General features: G+C 38.7%; 3 protein-coding genes across 5 annotated transcripts; 2 read left to right on the forward strand and 1 right to left on the reverse strand.

Moving 5' to 3' along the window:
* Positions 1–19: 19 nt before the first annotated feature.
* hagh (hydroxyacylglutathione hydrolase) lies at positions 20–3,212 on the forward strand. Its single transcript, XM_079642606.1, has 9 exons — positions 20–213; positions 689–873; positions 1,097–1,161; positions 1,292–1,409; positions 1,492–1,600; positions 1,783–1,886; positions 1,998–2,099; positions 2,204–2,283; positions 2,384–3,212. The coding sequence occupies exons 1-9, from the start codon at positions 147–149 to the stop codon at positions 2,481–2,483; spliced, it is 930 nt and encodes a 309-aa protein (XP_079498732.1). The 5' UTR covers positions 20–146; the 3' UTR covers positions 2,484–3,212.
* Positions 3,213–3,575: 363 nt separating this feature from the next.
* narfl (nuclear prelamin A recognition factor-like) lies at positions 3,576–7,881 on the reverse strand. Its single transcript, XM_079642605.1, has 11 exons — positions 7,759–7,881; positions 7,104–7,199; positions 6,872–7,015; positions 6,634–6,763; positions 5,933–6,067; positions 5,383–5,501; positions 5,177–5,306; positions 5,019–5,091; positions 4,793–4,930; positions 4,414–4,571; positions 3,576–4,222 (listed from the first exon to the last, which is right to left on the reverse strand). Exons 1-11 carry the CDS (start codon positions 7,822–7,824, stop codon positions 3,981–3,983), a joined length of 1,431 nt encoding a protein of 476 aa, XP_079498731.1. The 5' UTR covers positions 7,825–7,881; the 3' UTR covers positions 3,576–3,980.
* A 1,517-nt stretch (positions 7,882–9,398) lies between these two features.
* e4f1 (E4F transcription factor 1) lies at positions 9,399–16,313 on the forward strand. Of its 3 annotated transcripts, none has more exons than XM_079642603.1 (14): positions 9,399–9,668; positions 9,921–10,030; positions 10,113–10,197; positions 10,474–10,658; positions 10,812–10,932; positions 11,022–11,162; positions 11,356–11,552; positions 12,206–12,490; positions 12,763–12,868; positions 13,029–13,246; positions 13,364–13,562; positions 13,656–13,819; positions 15,082–15,144; positions 15,297–16,313. In XM_079642603.1, the coding sequence occupies exons 1-14, from the start codon at positions 9,572–9,574 to the stop codon at positions 15,666–15,668; spliced, it is 2,343 nt and encodes a 780-aa protein (XP_079498729.1). In that variant the 5' UTR covers positions 9,399–9,571; the 3' UTR covers positions 15,669–16,313. The 3 variants fall into 3 exon arrangements, with proteins under 3 accessions (XP_079498729.1, XP_079498728.1, XP_079498727.1); XM_079642602.1 differs by having other exon boundaries at positions 9,400–9,668; positions 11,022–11,174; positions 13,659–13,819; XM_079642601.1 differs by having other exon boundaries at positions 9,401–9,668; positions 11,022–11,174.
* Positions 16,314–16,366: the final 53 nt, after the last annotated feature.

Here is a 16,366-nt window from a genome sequence, read left to right on the forward strand (position 1 = left end):
TTTTATATTGATTATTCAGGATCCACGCCCCCGTACATGATTGGTGCAGCCTGTGAGGTTAAAGTTGAAGAGGAAACGGACACGGAAATAAACCAAACTTTTCTGGTTTACACAACAATTGAGATTAGCCTTTATCTTCTGTTATTATGTTATTGAAGTCACTCGTAGGGAGTGCCTGCACTCTGCTTGGAGCAGCAACAGCGTTCAAATTAGGTAAGTCTCCACTACCTTACAGTCCGTAAACATCTCATTTCGCACGTTAGCTTGCGTATTTATATGAATGTTAACTTGTTACGGATGGATAAGTAGTTTTTTGTTATGGTTGAAAAAAGAGAGCTGTCAATTGAACTGAGTTACCCTGTCGGAGCAAACATCTGCACCTTATTACATAACATTATCCTTAACAGTCATGATAGGCTGTAGCTAGGTGGAAATCATGTAATGCATTGAAGCTAACGTCGTTAACTTTGTTTTGTTGTTTTGTTAGCTTACAGAATGAATACTTGGCTATATTAGCATTCGTTTCCGGTACGTCTGGCTGCATAAAATAAACATAATTTAGTTGAAGGGACTCTGTTATAAAATCATAGAATTGTATGGCTATAAGACTGATTATTTAACACTAAGAGAGAGAGAGCATCCTCATGTCAGTCTGTCTAATGTTTACTTAACATATCTTCTCATGAAGCACCGTTGGAAGCAAAGGCCCAGGCAGCTGCCCTTCTTCACAGCGCAGTGAGGAAATCCTCTCTGGTGGAACAAGCAAGCATGAAGATTGAACTTCTCCCAGCTCTCAGTGACAACTACATGTACCTCCTGATAGATGAGGAATCCAAAGAAGCTGCTGTGGTTGACCCTGTGGAGCCAATAAAGGTACGTGCCTTATATTATATTGATGTTACCAACATATTTGTTGTGATGTAAATCAGAATTAAATCCCAAATGATCACATTCGGGATGTAAGAAACAACACTGTAAGAAAACACACTATCTGCTTGATAGAGATTTTAAACAATTATCAAGATTATTGTTGAATCATTTAGATTTGAATTGATTGAATCATTTGATCACGTATGCAGTTTAATGTTTTCAACAGGTTATGGAAGCTGTGAGAAAACATGGTGTAAAACTCACAACTATTCTGACCACTCATCACCACTGGTGAGATGCAAATGTATCGTTTTTTTTTTTAAACATAGTCTTAGACAGGCTACCATTACACATGCATAAAACAACCCTTCTGCTGAATCAAAGAGTGGTAAACAATACACTGATTATTTTCTCTCCTCAGGGATCATGCTAGTGGAAATGAAAAGATGGTTAGGTTAATGCCAGGGCTGAGGGTCTACGGAGGAGATAACCGAGTGGATGCAATTACAAAGAAAGTCTCTCATTCTAAAAATTTGAAAGTAAGACAATCAAACTGTCTATTCTACACTCTATAAATTATCACTTGCCTGATGTTTGCTCACTGGTGTCCTTCTTTCCCAGGTTGGATCACTCAATATCAAATGCCTGTTCACACCATGTCACACAACTGGTCACATCTGCTACTATGTTACGAAAGAAGACAGCACAGAGCCCCCAGCTGTTTTCACGGGTATGTCAAATCCAGGAGATCAGATAAAAGGCACAAATAAATACCAGGTGATACTGGAGACAATGAAGTCTCTGAGAAAGCTTTTAAATCTGTAAAGTTGACCAATAAGTATTGATACAACAGCTTTAACAGGACAGCACTGCATCACGTGACCTTTTTAATGTCCCTTTTTTCCCATGCAGGAGACACGCTGTTTATGGCCGGTTGTGGTAAATTCTTTGAGGGTACAGCAGAGCAGATGTACAAAGCCTTGATAGACATTCTGGGACAACTGCCTCCAGAAACTGTAAATATCTCCACTAATATCAGTATAAAGGGTACTTTGAAAGTCTAAACTTCATATAAAATAATGTATACTCAAACTGTATGACTAACCTCGATGTGTTTGTGTTTTAAGCGTGTTTATTGTGGTCACGAGTACACCGTCAGCAATCTGAAGTTTGCGCGTCATGTGGAGCCAGACAATGAAGTAATTCAGGAGAAGCTAGCATGGGCAAAGGTATTTAACTGATGTGTCACATCATGGCAATTATTGCCTCAATCAAATGATCAGCCTATGAAAAAAGTGATAATTAAAAGAACTTTTGCATCTGTGTTTTGTAGGAGAAATGCAGCAACGGGGAACCTACCGTCCCTTCTACTTTGGCGGAAGAATTCACATTTAACCCCTTTATGAGAGTCAAGTATGTGCAACTTGATTAAATACTAGTTATTAGTGATTTACTGACAACACATGTCTGTATAGTTTGTTTTGAGCTAATTACAGTTATTTGTTTAATTCAGAGAGAAGTCCGTGCAAGACCATGTCAAGGAGACGAGCCCGATTGAAACCATGAGAAGTCTCCGGAAAGAAAAAGATGGCTTCCGGGTGCCCAAGGAGTGATTTCCAGTGTACTCATGCTGAATGGTTCTTTACTGCTTAAAACACTGCAAGCTGTCAATAGTGAAGTACAGAATAAATATATACAATTCATCTTCAAACACTATAATCATATCTAGGACATTCTCTCTTAGGCAATGCACACATCTTTTTTCATCATTAAATTCAGCCCTCATGATATGGCTAGGAACTTGTTTTAATTATATTTGGTTTGTACAGATGAAATTGGTGCGGTAGTTTTAAGGAACATTTAGCTTTTAATTGAGTGCTTGAAATGAGAAAGTTTGATCATGTGTAAATCTGAGTATAAGGGTCTATTTAATGTTATAACTACAATTGTAGTTTGTTTGTACAAAAGTGTTTCAAATTAAATGATAATAATTAATTTAAACTTAAATAAGACCGGGAGATGCTTGAGGAACAAATGTTGGAATGTGTAAAGTTTCTGTAAATTCATAAAAACTGACTTGATTGTTATTAATGCTTTATTAAGGAAGATTTACTTGGGACTTTTCTTTCCATTTTGGCTTGAAAGCTATTCTGGTTGTTCACTATGTAATTTTGGCAGAATTTAATTTAAAGCATTGTGAGCAAAGCATTGTCTACGTGGTATCACTGTTGCTTTCACATGAAGTGTTCAGTAAAGTACAATCTTACTACGAATATTGAATGAAAATAGCAAACATGTTTATTTGAAGTTAGTAGAAATAAAAGTCCTGCTTTCAAAAAGTACTCAATTGAAAATATTGTATTTTCATAAATATAATTGTTTGGAGTATTGCAAGAACATTTACATGTAGTTGTAATTTACAACCAAACATGGATATTTTAGGCCTTGAATTACTCAATTAATTTGTGTATAATTAAGACTGCATGTCACCATTTTTGTTTAGAACAGGAGTCTATAATGTTGCACCCATACATTCTACTAGAGTAAAAATATCATAGTGTATTTTACTAATGCAAATCTTTAATTTCTTCGCAATGTGATCAAATCTTCACTTTGTGCTTAAAGTTGCCCTAATCAAGATTATTCAATAATGTCTTTATCTAAATTCTGTTGGATATATTCCATTAAAATATATAAAACAAGCCTACAATTAAATAAAGTCTTTATTTCTCATTACACATAATCATAAGGTTAAATAAGCAAGGAATGATTATATTTAGCTCTGTCATTTCACCTGCCACAAAAATGTATTATTTACTTTTTATACATTTGAAAGGACAAAAGACAATCGGTCGTACGATGTGAACTTAATTTGGCTCCGGCATCGTGTGTATTATTTATACCCCCTGTCTTTCGATTTGCAAAACAAACAACTTTTAGAGGAGCGGAACAGCGAAAGGTTATTTGCATACATTAATCCAGCTTGTATTCAACATTGCCCATAACCCTTCTGTTCTCTCTAAAGAATTACAAAAATAGTCACACATGGGGACGGTGCTGTGGTGTTTGATGAACAACTCTGCTTATCATGGATTACACCAAAGCTTTCTTCACCACTTCATAGTAAGTCCATTAATCATCTTCTCCACCGCGTGGTAGTGTGTGTGCAGCAGCTCTTTGGCTCTCTCCTCCCCCACACTGTGCAGCCAGGACTGGTACAGCTCGGCCACACGGGTGTCCTCTTCTGGCGATAGCGTGCGCTCTTCCTTGTAGAGATCCTCAACCTTCTGGAGGAGCTCCTTTGGGTTCTGACCAGGTAAGGGCTTCACCTGTCCTCCGCCATTTATACAGCCTGAATAATAACAAGAGGTAATGGGAAGCATGCTGAGTTTATCACTGAAATGTTCTTGCAGACATCATACATCTACAAGAATCAAGTTTGTAAATCAGTGCTTATTATTTTCTTGTTTTGGGCAATTGAATGGAGCAAAGGTGCATAAGCACACATCAAGGAAAAGTTTTCATCCTCAAAGTCGACTTTACCTGACGGACATGCCATTACTTCCACAAAGTGGTAAGGCGACTTCCCCCTCTTTAGCTTCTGCACCAGGTTCTGGATGTTGCGGAAGCCGTATGTGAAAGCAAAGCTCAACTGGACAACTCCATCTTTCTCTAAAGTCACTTCCTGGAAGTCTTTATTCCTGTGGCAGAGGGGTTGAGGTGGAAGAACCAGATTAGACTGAACATTCTATAGACGAGGTGCAAGACAAGTAGGCCGATACAATTCATCTTTAAACAGATGATTTGCCCTTTTTTGCCTGTACATAAAAAGCATCTTAAACATGTATTTGTACTGGACCAAGGATTGACTGTTCCACAAAATGACCACAAGGCTGTTTCGGTTCTGATGGGACAGACTCACCTTAGGGTCTTGTAAGTGAGCTCCTTAACCTCCTCTCCAAACAGCTGCTTGGCAGCGTAGGTGAAGACATGATGGAGGTAACCCCCTGACCCACTCCCAGAATGGCTCAGGAACTCATCCTCACTCACACTGCTGAACCTGGGTCACAAATAATATGTAGTGTGAGTTAATGTATTCTTATGGAAATCTGCTATGGCTAATAGAAGAGAAACATCACAGAACTTACATTGTATCTAGAGGAGCAGGTTCCACATCTTTCAGAGACACATTTTTCTCCTCAAGCATTTTCTGAACCTCCCCTATAGGAAACATCAGAGAAGTATAATATGAGAAAATGCTCCACATTCAAAGAGGCAAACAGCATCATAAGAGTAATTACTGTACCAGATGTGATGACACAGTCCACTTCTCGAGTCTCAGCTTCATTTAGGAAGAAGTCTGACCTCGAGGCCTCTAGTTTCTTGTCAAAGCAGGGCATTACTGCCACATGGTAGATCTGCTGTGGACTCAGCCCCTAACAACACACAGATCAATGTCAATTAAATGTTTTATAAATTATAATTATAATCCAAATTCAAGACGTGCAGTACCTGTTGTTCAGCAAAATGGCCTTTAACCAGAGAACCCATCATCTGCTGAGGGGAGCGAGTGGTACTAATGTAAGGAAGGATCATCTCCCCATGGGTCTTCTCTGCATAGCAAATCCAACCTTAGCAACACACACATACAGATATTCATACATGAGCAATGGGAGATGTCTCCAAGCGAACATTGAAATCATATAAATGAAAGTTGTATTATCTGACCAAAGTGAAATTGATCAAGCAGATAACGTTGTTTGGTCCACAACGAATATAAAGACGAGTGAATTGTGTTTTATATACTTTCACATTTTATTAATCAATGGATTTTCACATTGTTAGAATAAAAATGGCTATACAGAAAGGGTACACAATCAGCACCATTTCCCAGCCGCGTTGGTATAATATGATAAAGAAAAGTCGATTTACTTCACCAGCAGCCAAGAAAGAAAAACAAATGTTTGTACAATGCAGACAAATGAGGATGTCACGCTACAAAAGGTCTTAGAACGCCTCAGAACGCTCCAACATGATACATAGAGGGTTTGTTTTGGAATACCTGGACAGGCCGATGTCAGCATGGGCAGAGTCTTGCTGTCCTGCTCCTTCCTCTTGAAACGCTTCACAAACTCTCTCTGGCTCTCTAGCAGGCTGAAGGTCCGACTAAAGCTTGTGTCAAACACATGATGAACCCCTGCAATAATGATGACAATCTTTAGTGACTTTGTCTACCTAAATCAGCCTTTCATTTACATTTCCACTTTTTCTTTGAGTTGTGTAGGACTTGAGAAGAATATAATTGTATCCACTTTTTCACCAATGATTTTCAATGACTTTTCCATGACTTCTCCATGACCTTTACCTCATTTTCCATGACCAAAAACATTACTCTCAGCGGTACCACTGAAAATGGTTTATTTTAACATGGAAAGAGGAAAATAAGGTCTGCATATGAAACATGTTGTGCCTATCTAAAACAAATCAAATAGGCTTACTAGCTTCTATAGACTAAAGCAACTAAAATCTCTCGCCAGCAAAATACCTCGATAGTTAAATGCCATTTTACGTTTCATTACTATACGATACAGTATTTATTATCATTATAGTATTACTATTTCGGCAATTAGATGAAATACAAATTATATTTGATGGAACTTTAGTTACATTTCCATGACTTTTCCAGGGCCTGGAATTAGCATTTTGAATTTCCATGACTTTTCCAGGTTTTTAATGACCGTAAGAACCCTGTGTATCACTCACCAATGCCTTTAAAGAAAGAAGTAAGCCTCCTGCCTGCCTCAGTACTGCTGAGGTCAAAGTGTGCAGCGATGGAGGCTCTGGACTGCGGTGAAACGGACACCACCACAACCTTGTGTTCTTCAGCGTTGGCCTGTGGAGGATGTTATATATACGGTGAAACCAGCAATTATCACATTCCAATGGCAAAGTAACCGAACAAATACTACACAAGCATTCGAACACATCCGTCCATCTCTACCTTGTTGTTGTGAAGCACTTTGAGGAGCTCCTCATGGCTTTGCTGTGTGATGAGGACGCTCTCAGCTGAGGTGATGCAGCCGCTGCAGGCCAAACAGTCTTCTAGTGTGATCTTTGCTTTCTCCAGCTTCTGTTTCCCTCCATCCTGCAAACATGAGGTTAATGAATTCAAGGTAAATGCTCATGCAACACCTATATTTTACGTAAAGGTAATGTTTGGGCTAGATACTAACCTTGTTGACCTGGACATAACTGCCATCATCTTCTATCTGAATTTTGGCCACCGATTTACCAAGTTTTTTTTCTATTTTCACAGGTTTGACGCATTCCTGAAAAACAGAAACCACACTTGTAAACACAACTACAAAATACTTATCTTTGATTATTTGTTATGAACTTTATGAAGACAGCAATTTATAACACTATCCAAATGCCCCTATCTGAACTGAGGGAGAGCAACAAAAGGAAAAATAATGAATAATTAAAACTTAACCGAGAAAAAAACAAGTTATTACCTGTTAACTAACTAGCTCCAACCTCTGTCTTCGTAGTTACATAAATGCTAACATTAGCAGCAAGCTAACTACCTACCACATTTGTATATTTTAACGCTGGCTGGTTGTGTTACCATTAACTGTTAAACGAATAAGCCAACAGCGCTTTATGGTGAGTTTTTGTCAAGCTTTTATTAAGTTTTTATTATAAAGGTTAAAAGTGGATGTCATATCAGCAGCACTGATATGACATCTAACAGATACTGATGCTCGCTATTTTGAGAATGTTTTCGCTATCTGCTGCATTTATATAGGACGTAAATCATTAGTGTCAACGATGCTATTTTAAGATACTTATTATGAATATGTTAGAATGTTATATTAGCTCAACTACCTGAGAGGGAGTGATAAAATCATCAAGATCTGTCAACTGCAGCACGCCGCTGAACTGAGAAGCCATTTTTACTGCCGTAAATCGTTTTTTGTTTACTGTTGTGTCGTGAATAGTTATCCTTGATTCAACTCCAACATGGACAAACCTCCCAATAAACCACCTGTTGCAGTGCTTTCCTTTCATCTTTAACAGTTTGGACTTATTGGTCTTGTACAGCCTCCTTATTTCTCTGAGCAAGTTAACCTGCAAGAAAATTACAGAAAGCTATCAACATTAAATTTATTTTCTAACTGTGAACATATACAAATGAATGCATGGTATGGCCTTCACCACCTATCTTTGTGTGATGGTTAACCATGTTTTACCATTATTAAATACATATTTACATTTAGAGGTTCTTAAAGGAGAAAAATGCAATATTATCCATAAATCCCCCTCAAATTAATGTTTCTGACTGAACCTTTGACCACATCCTGTTGAAACTGTAAAGGCCTTTAAGTCAATATTAAATGCCTTAGGTATTCTGAACAAATAACAAAGTAAAACACTGTAAAAATATCCATCACCAAAGTAGGTAAAGAGCATAACATGGAGCCTCACATCAGTTTTCTGTGATATAGACTCTTAATCTATAGAAATTGAAAAGTTATCTATTTAAATTACTATGAGAAAGTATAGACGGTTAGACCAAAATACAATTTTGTCAGGATATTTACGCATGAATCCTTGACCTGCACACTGGCTTTTGGGCCCTTGATAAAATGATTATGTAATATGTAGTGACGTATCTGTATATGTACGCAATGTTTCTGCATACTCTACAGATGAAGAGCAGTTGTGCTTGAAACATCACCTTGGTGTAATTAATATTGGACTATAGAGCATGTGAAAGCAAATTTACATTCTGTATTCCATGGCCCCACATCTGTCCCACGCTTGAATAGATTAATTGACAGCTCTGATCATTTAGTAGTATTTTTTCTTTTGGATATGTTTTCAATGTTTTAATAAGCATTTTGATATTACCGTGCCATCGTAGCCATGGCATAAAGATACAGATGCAGATAATCTTTGACAGATATATTAGTATTATCAGATCAAATAGATAATGTTCAATAATAAATATTTAACATATAAAGGGATCCAAAGAAGCCATCTTTGTCATTTGTCGAAATGTATTTCAGACCGTTTAATGCACCATAAGAAAAAAATGTGATCAAAGTATGTTTTTCTTTTATGTATAGGTTAAAAATATAATGATGAATGAAACAGTAATACTTTAAATGAAATAGATGCATAGGTTAATATATATATATATATATATATATATATATATATATATATATATATATATATATATATATATATATATATGAAAGTAATTAATGGGATGAACGTAAAACTAAATAAAAATAAAATGAACACACCAGAAGTCAACATTAATTTCTTGTCTTAAAACAAAGATCCATTTATTTCTTTAAAACATTCAAACAAAACTGGGTTTTCTTTAGCAGATACACTTTAAAGAATGTAACACAGCATACACAATAAGATGTATTAGAATATACTCTTACATTGTGTTGAACCTTAAACACACACACACACACACACACACACACACACACACACACACACACACCACAATTCAAGCATATTGTTATGCTAGAAATCTTCATTCAAAAATTGTTTCTTGTTTTCTTCCCTCTATCTATGATAAGAGGCACGCACGCGCCCTTGTGTTGTTATGACTACGCGGTCGTAAATCCGCCATGTTTTCGCTCCTTTATAGCTGCGTTGCGACAGAGACGGAGACATGAATGTAGAAAATAATCATACGGCAGAAACAGAGACGGAGCAAACGACGGACGGCAACGAGACGATCACCATCCAGACAACACTGGGAGATGAAGGTTTACTCTCTTACTTTCGGAATCAAGACTGAAATATTTATAGATATTGTGTCTGGGCCTAGCTCACTTCCTCCATCATGAAATGTTGCTAGCAGCTAACTGCCATTAGCAACCACATAAGCTAGTTGTTTTACCGCTGCAGCTTTACTCAGTTTAGAAGTCCATTCAGTGAGCAGTTTACATCAGCTAGGTGGCACAGATACTTAACAAAGTTGTCTTATGCTATATTGTGCATTTCTCTTTGCCTGTCAGATGAAGATGTGCACAAATGTGGGCGCTGTCAGACCGAGTTCTCCACGCTGGAGGCTTTCATCCAGCACAAGCTGCAACAAAACTGCAAACGCATGGAGGCCAACCAAGAGGTATGGACTGTGGTGTGTGTGGTTTAATATCCAGTTTACACTTTAAACTGCAGTATCGAATACATATATTTTTTTTTTCCAGGTTACTGCAGCAAATGGAAGTTCTTCTTCAGAGGTGAAAACAGCTAAAGGTGCATCCTCAGATGAGCGAGTGAAGATCACTAACGGTGGGTCAACATTAAGGCTGAATCTAAATTGTATCATCATATATTTGCCAATTATTGTGAAAAACATCAACATTTCCTCCTGAGGGCAAGGTTACTTATAATAATTGTTTGTTTGAACCAACCATCAGTGCAACACTAAAATACATACTGTTCACATCAAGTTTACCTAAGTATAAATTACATATTTTGTATTTCTTCATTCATCATTTTGGTTCAACCTGTAAATTAGATTCTCCAGGAGGGCTACATTGTAATTTGTATCTTTATTTCACACAGATGAAAGCAGTGGTACTTTTGGCAGAGGTCGCAGGAAGAAAATAGTTTCACCCAAAGTCAATGACCAATCCGATGGGACGGAAGGATCCTTATCGGACAATGCTGAGAGTGACAAGTCTGTTGTTTACAAAGTTAACCAGGAGGGACGCTACATTTGCCAACTTTGTGACAAGACATTTAAAACTGTAAGTCCTAAAATGTATTTGTGTTTAACTGGGGACCTGAGATCAGATTTCCTTGTCAGAAATATCTTTCATGAATAATACCAGGCTGTGTATTTATTACACTTCATGTTGCCATTGCTTTTCTTTATGATATGTTATATTTTTACCCCACAGACCAACATCTTGAGAACTCATATGAAAACTCACAGTGACCAGAAGAACTTCTCATGTGACCTATGTGGAACCTCCTTTCGCACCAAAGGCTCCCTGATTCGTCACAATCGTCGTCACACTGGTACAGACAGTTAACAAAGACTGTTTTGTTTATGATTCCATGTCTTCTAAAACAGCTTATATGATAACTTTCTTCCTGTTTCCTCACAGATGAGCGGCCGTATCGCTGTACCCTTTGTGGCCAGTCTTTCAGAGAGTCCGGTGCCCTCACAAGACATCTAAAGGCCCTCACACCCTGCACAGAAAAGATCCGCTTTGTTCAATATAAGGAGATCTTAGTCAGCAAAGATGGTATACAAAAAGGTCAGATTTTGCTGTTATTTTGTGACAAGTATGTTTGTGTTAAACAAAGTAGCTTGACAGTCCTTTACAATCTATTCTATCAAAGCAAATTCATGGAGTCCTTTTATATCAAAGTCGACAATGTAAAAGATTGAGAAATAGATTAAGAAAATCCAATGACAGGTCTTTGTGCATTTCACAGGAGTCGATGATGCAGTGGCAGGCCAGCAGCATGAAGTGGTGGTTTTGGAGCATCAGCCAGAGGAGGAAGAGGTGGAGGAAGAGGGGATGGTAGAGGCTCAGACTGCTGTGCTCAGTGTGGTAGAGGCTGGTTCCCACGAGGTCCTCCATCAGGTCCACTTCACAATGGAGGTGAATGGAACAACGCAGGAGCAACAGGTTAGTAGAGAAACACATTTAGTCCTGCTGTTACCAATCAAATATACACAGAACACATACATTTTCCATAATACCTTTTGGTACATTATTTGCAAAAATAAAGAACATTTCGATTTAGTAAACGAAAAGCAGTCACTACATTGTGCACATTTGGGACAGTAAGAAAGGTACTACTTATTACTGCAAGGGCAGCTGGTGGTAAGGACCTCAGACAACTTCAATTTAAAACAGGCTATAGGGACAAGTGCCGTCAGCTTAAGGCTTGATTGAAGGTCATTCCAAGACCAAGGACCATAATAAAAAAGACTCCTTTTCCCAGCCTCAGTCCGCAGAGCAGGTACCTGAAACCGTATCCAGGCACTGGATCTGAGGTTGTAAAAGTCACAAACTGGAGCAAATCTGGCACATATGTACAGTGGAAGCTTTCCTAAAATGGCTTTATACATTAATAAAAACCAATGCTGCATCCTATGCATACTAAGTGAGGACCATCCAGTTAGGCTATACAGTTTGCAATGATGAGTCCTATAGGGTGCATTTAATATATAACGCAGTGCAGCATGGTAGAGTGGGTCAAGTTTGGCCAAAACAGTGGGACAGGCAAATCTGAAACTGTCCTCCGACCTTTCATTTTTTCTCTTGCTTGTGGTTAGGTTGTAGTAGATCAGTCTCAAGCTGAAGCGCTGGCCGCGGCTGCTGCAGCAGCTGGAGGCAACCTCATCTGCCAGGCCATCATCAACTCTGGCATCGCCATGGAGACAGACGAAGCCGTGGAGGAAGCCGTGGAGGAAGCCGTGGAGGAAGCCGTGGAGGAAGCCGTGGTCGAGGAGACCTCAGAGGCAACGGAGGAGATGGATAAAGAGAATTCTGACTGTCCTGATGAGGATGAGAATTTCACTGAGATCCATATTAAAGAAGAGTTTGAAATGGAAACAGAGGTAAGCATGAGAGTAATAATGGTATTGACCGGTTAACTACTTACATTCTTTGAGCAGTCATGTTTTTGCAATGCTTTGTAAAAAGGGTTCGATTTCTTTCTTCTTTTTGAAATATTTTTGAATATAGCTGGAAATAACTGAACATATTGCCAACTGACTTTAGGGACGAATGATTCATAATTAATCTTCATTTTAATTTTTTTTTTTATTAAGGTTAAGAAACAGAAAAACTGAACTGAATATCTTGTTGTCTGCTTTTGATTCTTTTGCAGGAAGCAGGAGATGGTCAAACATCTTCAAAAACGCACAAGTGTCCACACTGTAGTCGCTCTTTCAAGGGACTGAATTATTTCCGCTTTCATGTCAAGGGCCATTTGGGTTAGTCCAAAACTCTAATTCATAACTCACAGCAGCATCACCTCCTAAAATCCTTTTGATTAACCTTAATCAATATGTGAAATCAGACGAAAGCACAACTTTATCTTGTTACAAACAACAATATAAGATTCTTCTCTGTGTTTCTTTTCTCTTTGTGCAGGTTACAAGCCTTTTAAGTGCACGCTTTGCCACAAAGAGTTCCTAACTGGTTACCTGCTAAAGAAACACATGGAAGTCCATGTCAGTGAGAGGAGGTACAAGTGTGGGGAATGTGGCAAGCTATACAAAACCATTGGGCATGTACGTGAGCACATGAGGGCCCACTCTGATGAAAGACCCTACCGCTGTTCCAGGTGCAACAAGGGGTACAAGACCAAGGTGAATCTTTTTGTAGATTATTCTTTGTTTTGTATTAAATGCTCAACTTGTATTCATATTACAACATATTTCATCACTAAGTTATTATTCACAGACGTATCTTCCCGTCTTGCTCAGAATGCCTTACAGGTGCATCAGCGGACCCACGGTGATGAGAAACCTTATGTGTGTCAGTTCTGCTTACGAGGCTTCAGGGAGAAGGGTTCGTTAGTGCGACACATCCGCCATCACACCGGAGAGAAGCCTTTCAAGTGCCCAAAGTGCAGCCGAGGCTTTGCTGAGCACGGGACTCTGAATCGGCATATGCGTGCGAAAGGTCTCTGTAGTTGACAGATCACAATACTTGAAGGAAAAGCGTAATTTGCCGACACAGACAAACATAATAACAACGGCTCTTGTTTCCCACCAGGAGGCTGCCAGAAGGACGGTTGCAGTGAGCAGCAGGAAGAGGAAACGGAGGAGCAGGCGTCGGTGAACAGCCTCGCTACGGCAGCCATCATCTCAGAGGACCCTCATGCCGTCCTGGTGGAGTTCTCCTCAGTGGTGGCCGACACACAGGAGTACATCATCAATGTGAGACAGGGAGTAAGGGTTAACAGAAAGTGGTGTTTCTCCCCTTACTCAGAGTTTGATGTTTGTTAAAGCGTGAAAGTTATTTTTTTCGAGATAAAACTTGTCACTGTGTGATGTCACAGCAAGTGTTTTTTATATCAATCAAGAGCAGATTATGTGCCGTTACATCACTGATTCAAGTGTTTTGAATCACTTCTTTAGGAAATGCCTCAAGACCCACCTGTTCCTCACCGCATTTTACTGATTGTCCTTTACTTTATTTATTTATTTATTTATTTATTTTTAAACCTTTTATGCTCTTAACCTTTTATTTTTAATTTTTTTAAAGCACCTTGAGATGACATTTGTCTTTAAAGAGTGCTGTACAAATCAAATGTATTATTATTATTATTATTATTATTATTATTATTACTTCAATTTGAAGTGCATTGAATAGTTTGCTGATGAGAACTAGTTACTTTCTACCTTCCTTTGCAAAGTGCGGATACTTCCAGCTTTGAACACACGTTTCAGGCCTGTTAAAGAGGGTCTCTTGATTGTTTGTAGTTTTTTTTTATTTCCTCCTGACTATCATTTTTTTTTTTACATAAGAGCTGGACCTAACCTTTGCAGATGTTTCCTTTTCTTACAAATTCCACAGTAGAAATAACAATGCTTATGAAGGGAAGATATCTATTTTTAGATTACATTACATGTTACCTGTTAGATGCTTTTATCCAAAGCGACTAACATACTCAATACTGTGGACAATCCCCACTCTTGACTGTTAAGATAAATGTTCCCACATACAGTACGCCGGTTTGATCCATGGCTGCAGGAAACAATGGGTTGAAAGTTATTAATAATAATAATAATAATAATGCATTACATTTTTTATTAGAGCGCTTTTAAAGGTGCTCAAAGCAATTTACAATTACACATATTAGACTTATTAGATTTGATTGTGAAAGAGGCTCGACCAAGTATTAACTCCAAAGCTGCACACTGTTATCAATTAACCGACTGAATACGAGACCTCTCATGTCTGAATGAAAAGTAAAGGACTTGACTAGTGGTGGACTATGTAGTTGACAGCAAGTTACACTAAACTTAAATAGCATGCGTAAACAATATCTCCAAAAAGTAGAGCGGATTGTGCTCTTTATATCCCAAGGTTCTTATGACTAGAATCAGAACACATATTGAATCAAATGCATGTAATTAATACTTCCTAACATTCTGCTCATATTTGTGACTAACTTTATTTCCCTCATTTCTTTTAGACTCAAACAGACGAGGACGTGCAAGAAGAAGAGCTTACACTCCTTCAAGACAGCCAAAATGAGGTCAGTATACACAAATACACACACTAGCGCACAAAATGACATCTGTAGAGTTTGCGCAGAGCGTGAGAATCAAATGATCTGATAAGGACCGTTAATTGGGTTTTCATTATCTTACGCCTCATCTCCTACCTCTTTTCTACCAAACCTGTCAGATGGGAAACACCATCATGAAAGTGGTGCAGCGGATTGTCAGCCAATCGCAGGCCGCCGGCAACACGGGCAGCCACCAGATCATCGTGCGCAACGTGGCGATGAACGAGGAGGGCGCCTCCATCTCTGACTGCGGGGACACCATCACCATCGCTACACCAGAGAGCCTGACGGAGCAGGTGGCCATGACGCTGGCCTCAGCCATCAGTGACGGCACGCTACTGGCCACGACGGGTACCGTGGAGACGCCAGATGGGACAGTAACTATGCTGACAACTGAAGAGACGGTGGAGGAGGGAATACACATGGTGCAGCAGCAAGAGGAATACGTCATCACAACCCCAGAGGTGGAGATACAGACTGTCATTGTATGATCCACGGGGTCACTGACTATGCACTGATACATTTGGCTGGACTTCCCCTGTAGCCGAGAGCTGTGTAGAGTTTATGTAAGCTCATGTGTGAGATTTGATAACTTAACAAAGGCCAAAGTGTTTCTAAAGTTTATAGCTACATAATTAGAACAAAAGATTTCTGTGTGAAACCTAAAGAATGAGTGGGCATGAGGACTATCATGTTTTGTTTGTTTTCATTTATTTAATTGCACTGCATTCAGTATGCCTCCTATTTTGTTTAGGTGCATATCTCTTGTTAGGTGGTACAAACGGAACATTCTTTGCCTTTAATCTTTGTTCCTGTAGCCTGGTCTCCTTTATTTGCTGCAGTCAAAAATTGAAATGTCTTTGTATTTTATTACCTAAATCGGCATCATTCCGCAGTGTTTCTGCTCTCAGATGTTCTTTTCACCTTCAAATTGAAATGTGATGCCTTTTTGAAGACGGACTGATCAACAACTGTGGCGTGTGCCTGCCTGTTAAGGCCATCTAAGGAGACCATTAACCTCCCACAGTGCAGTGTTAAAGCATAATGCATCTTCAAGCATGAAAGATACACCAGAAACTACATTTTTTCAGTTTACTCGAGCAGAGTTTGCATCAAATAAATGCTATTTTCTTATACAGTTGGCTCTCATTTATCTTTGTTGCGATCATGATTTTTGTCTGACCCTTCA

This window comes from Notothenia rossii (assembly GCF_949606895.1).
Source record: "Notothenia rossii genome assembly, chromosome: 8".
NCBI classification, from domain to species: Eukaryota; Metazoa; Chordata; class Actinopteri; order Perciformes; family Nototheniidae; genus Notothenia; species Notothenia rossii.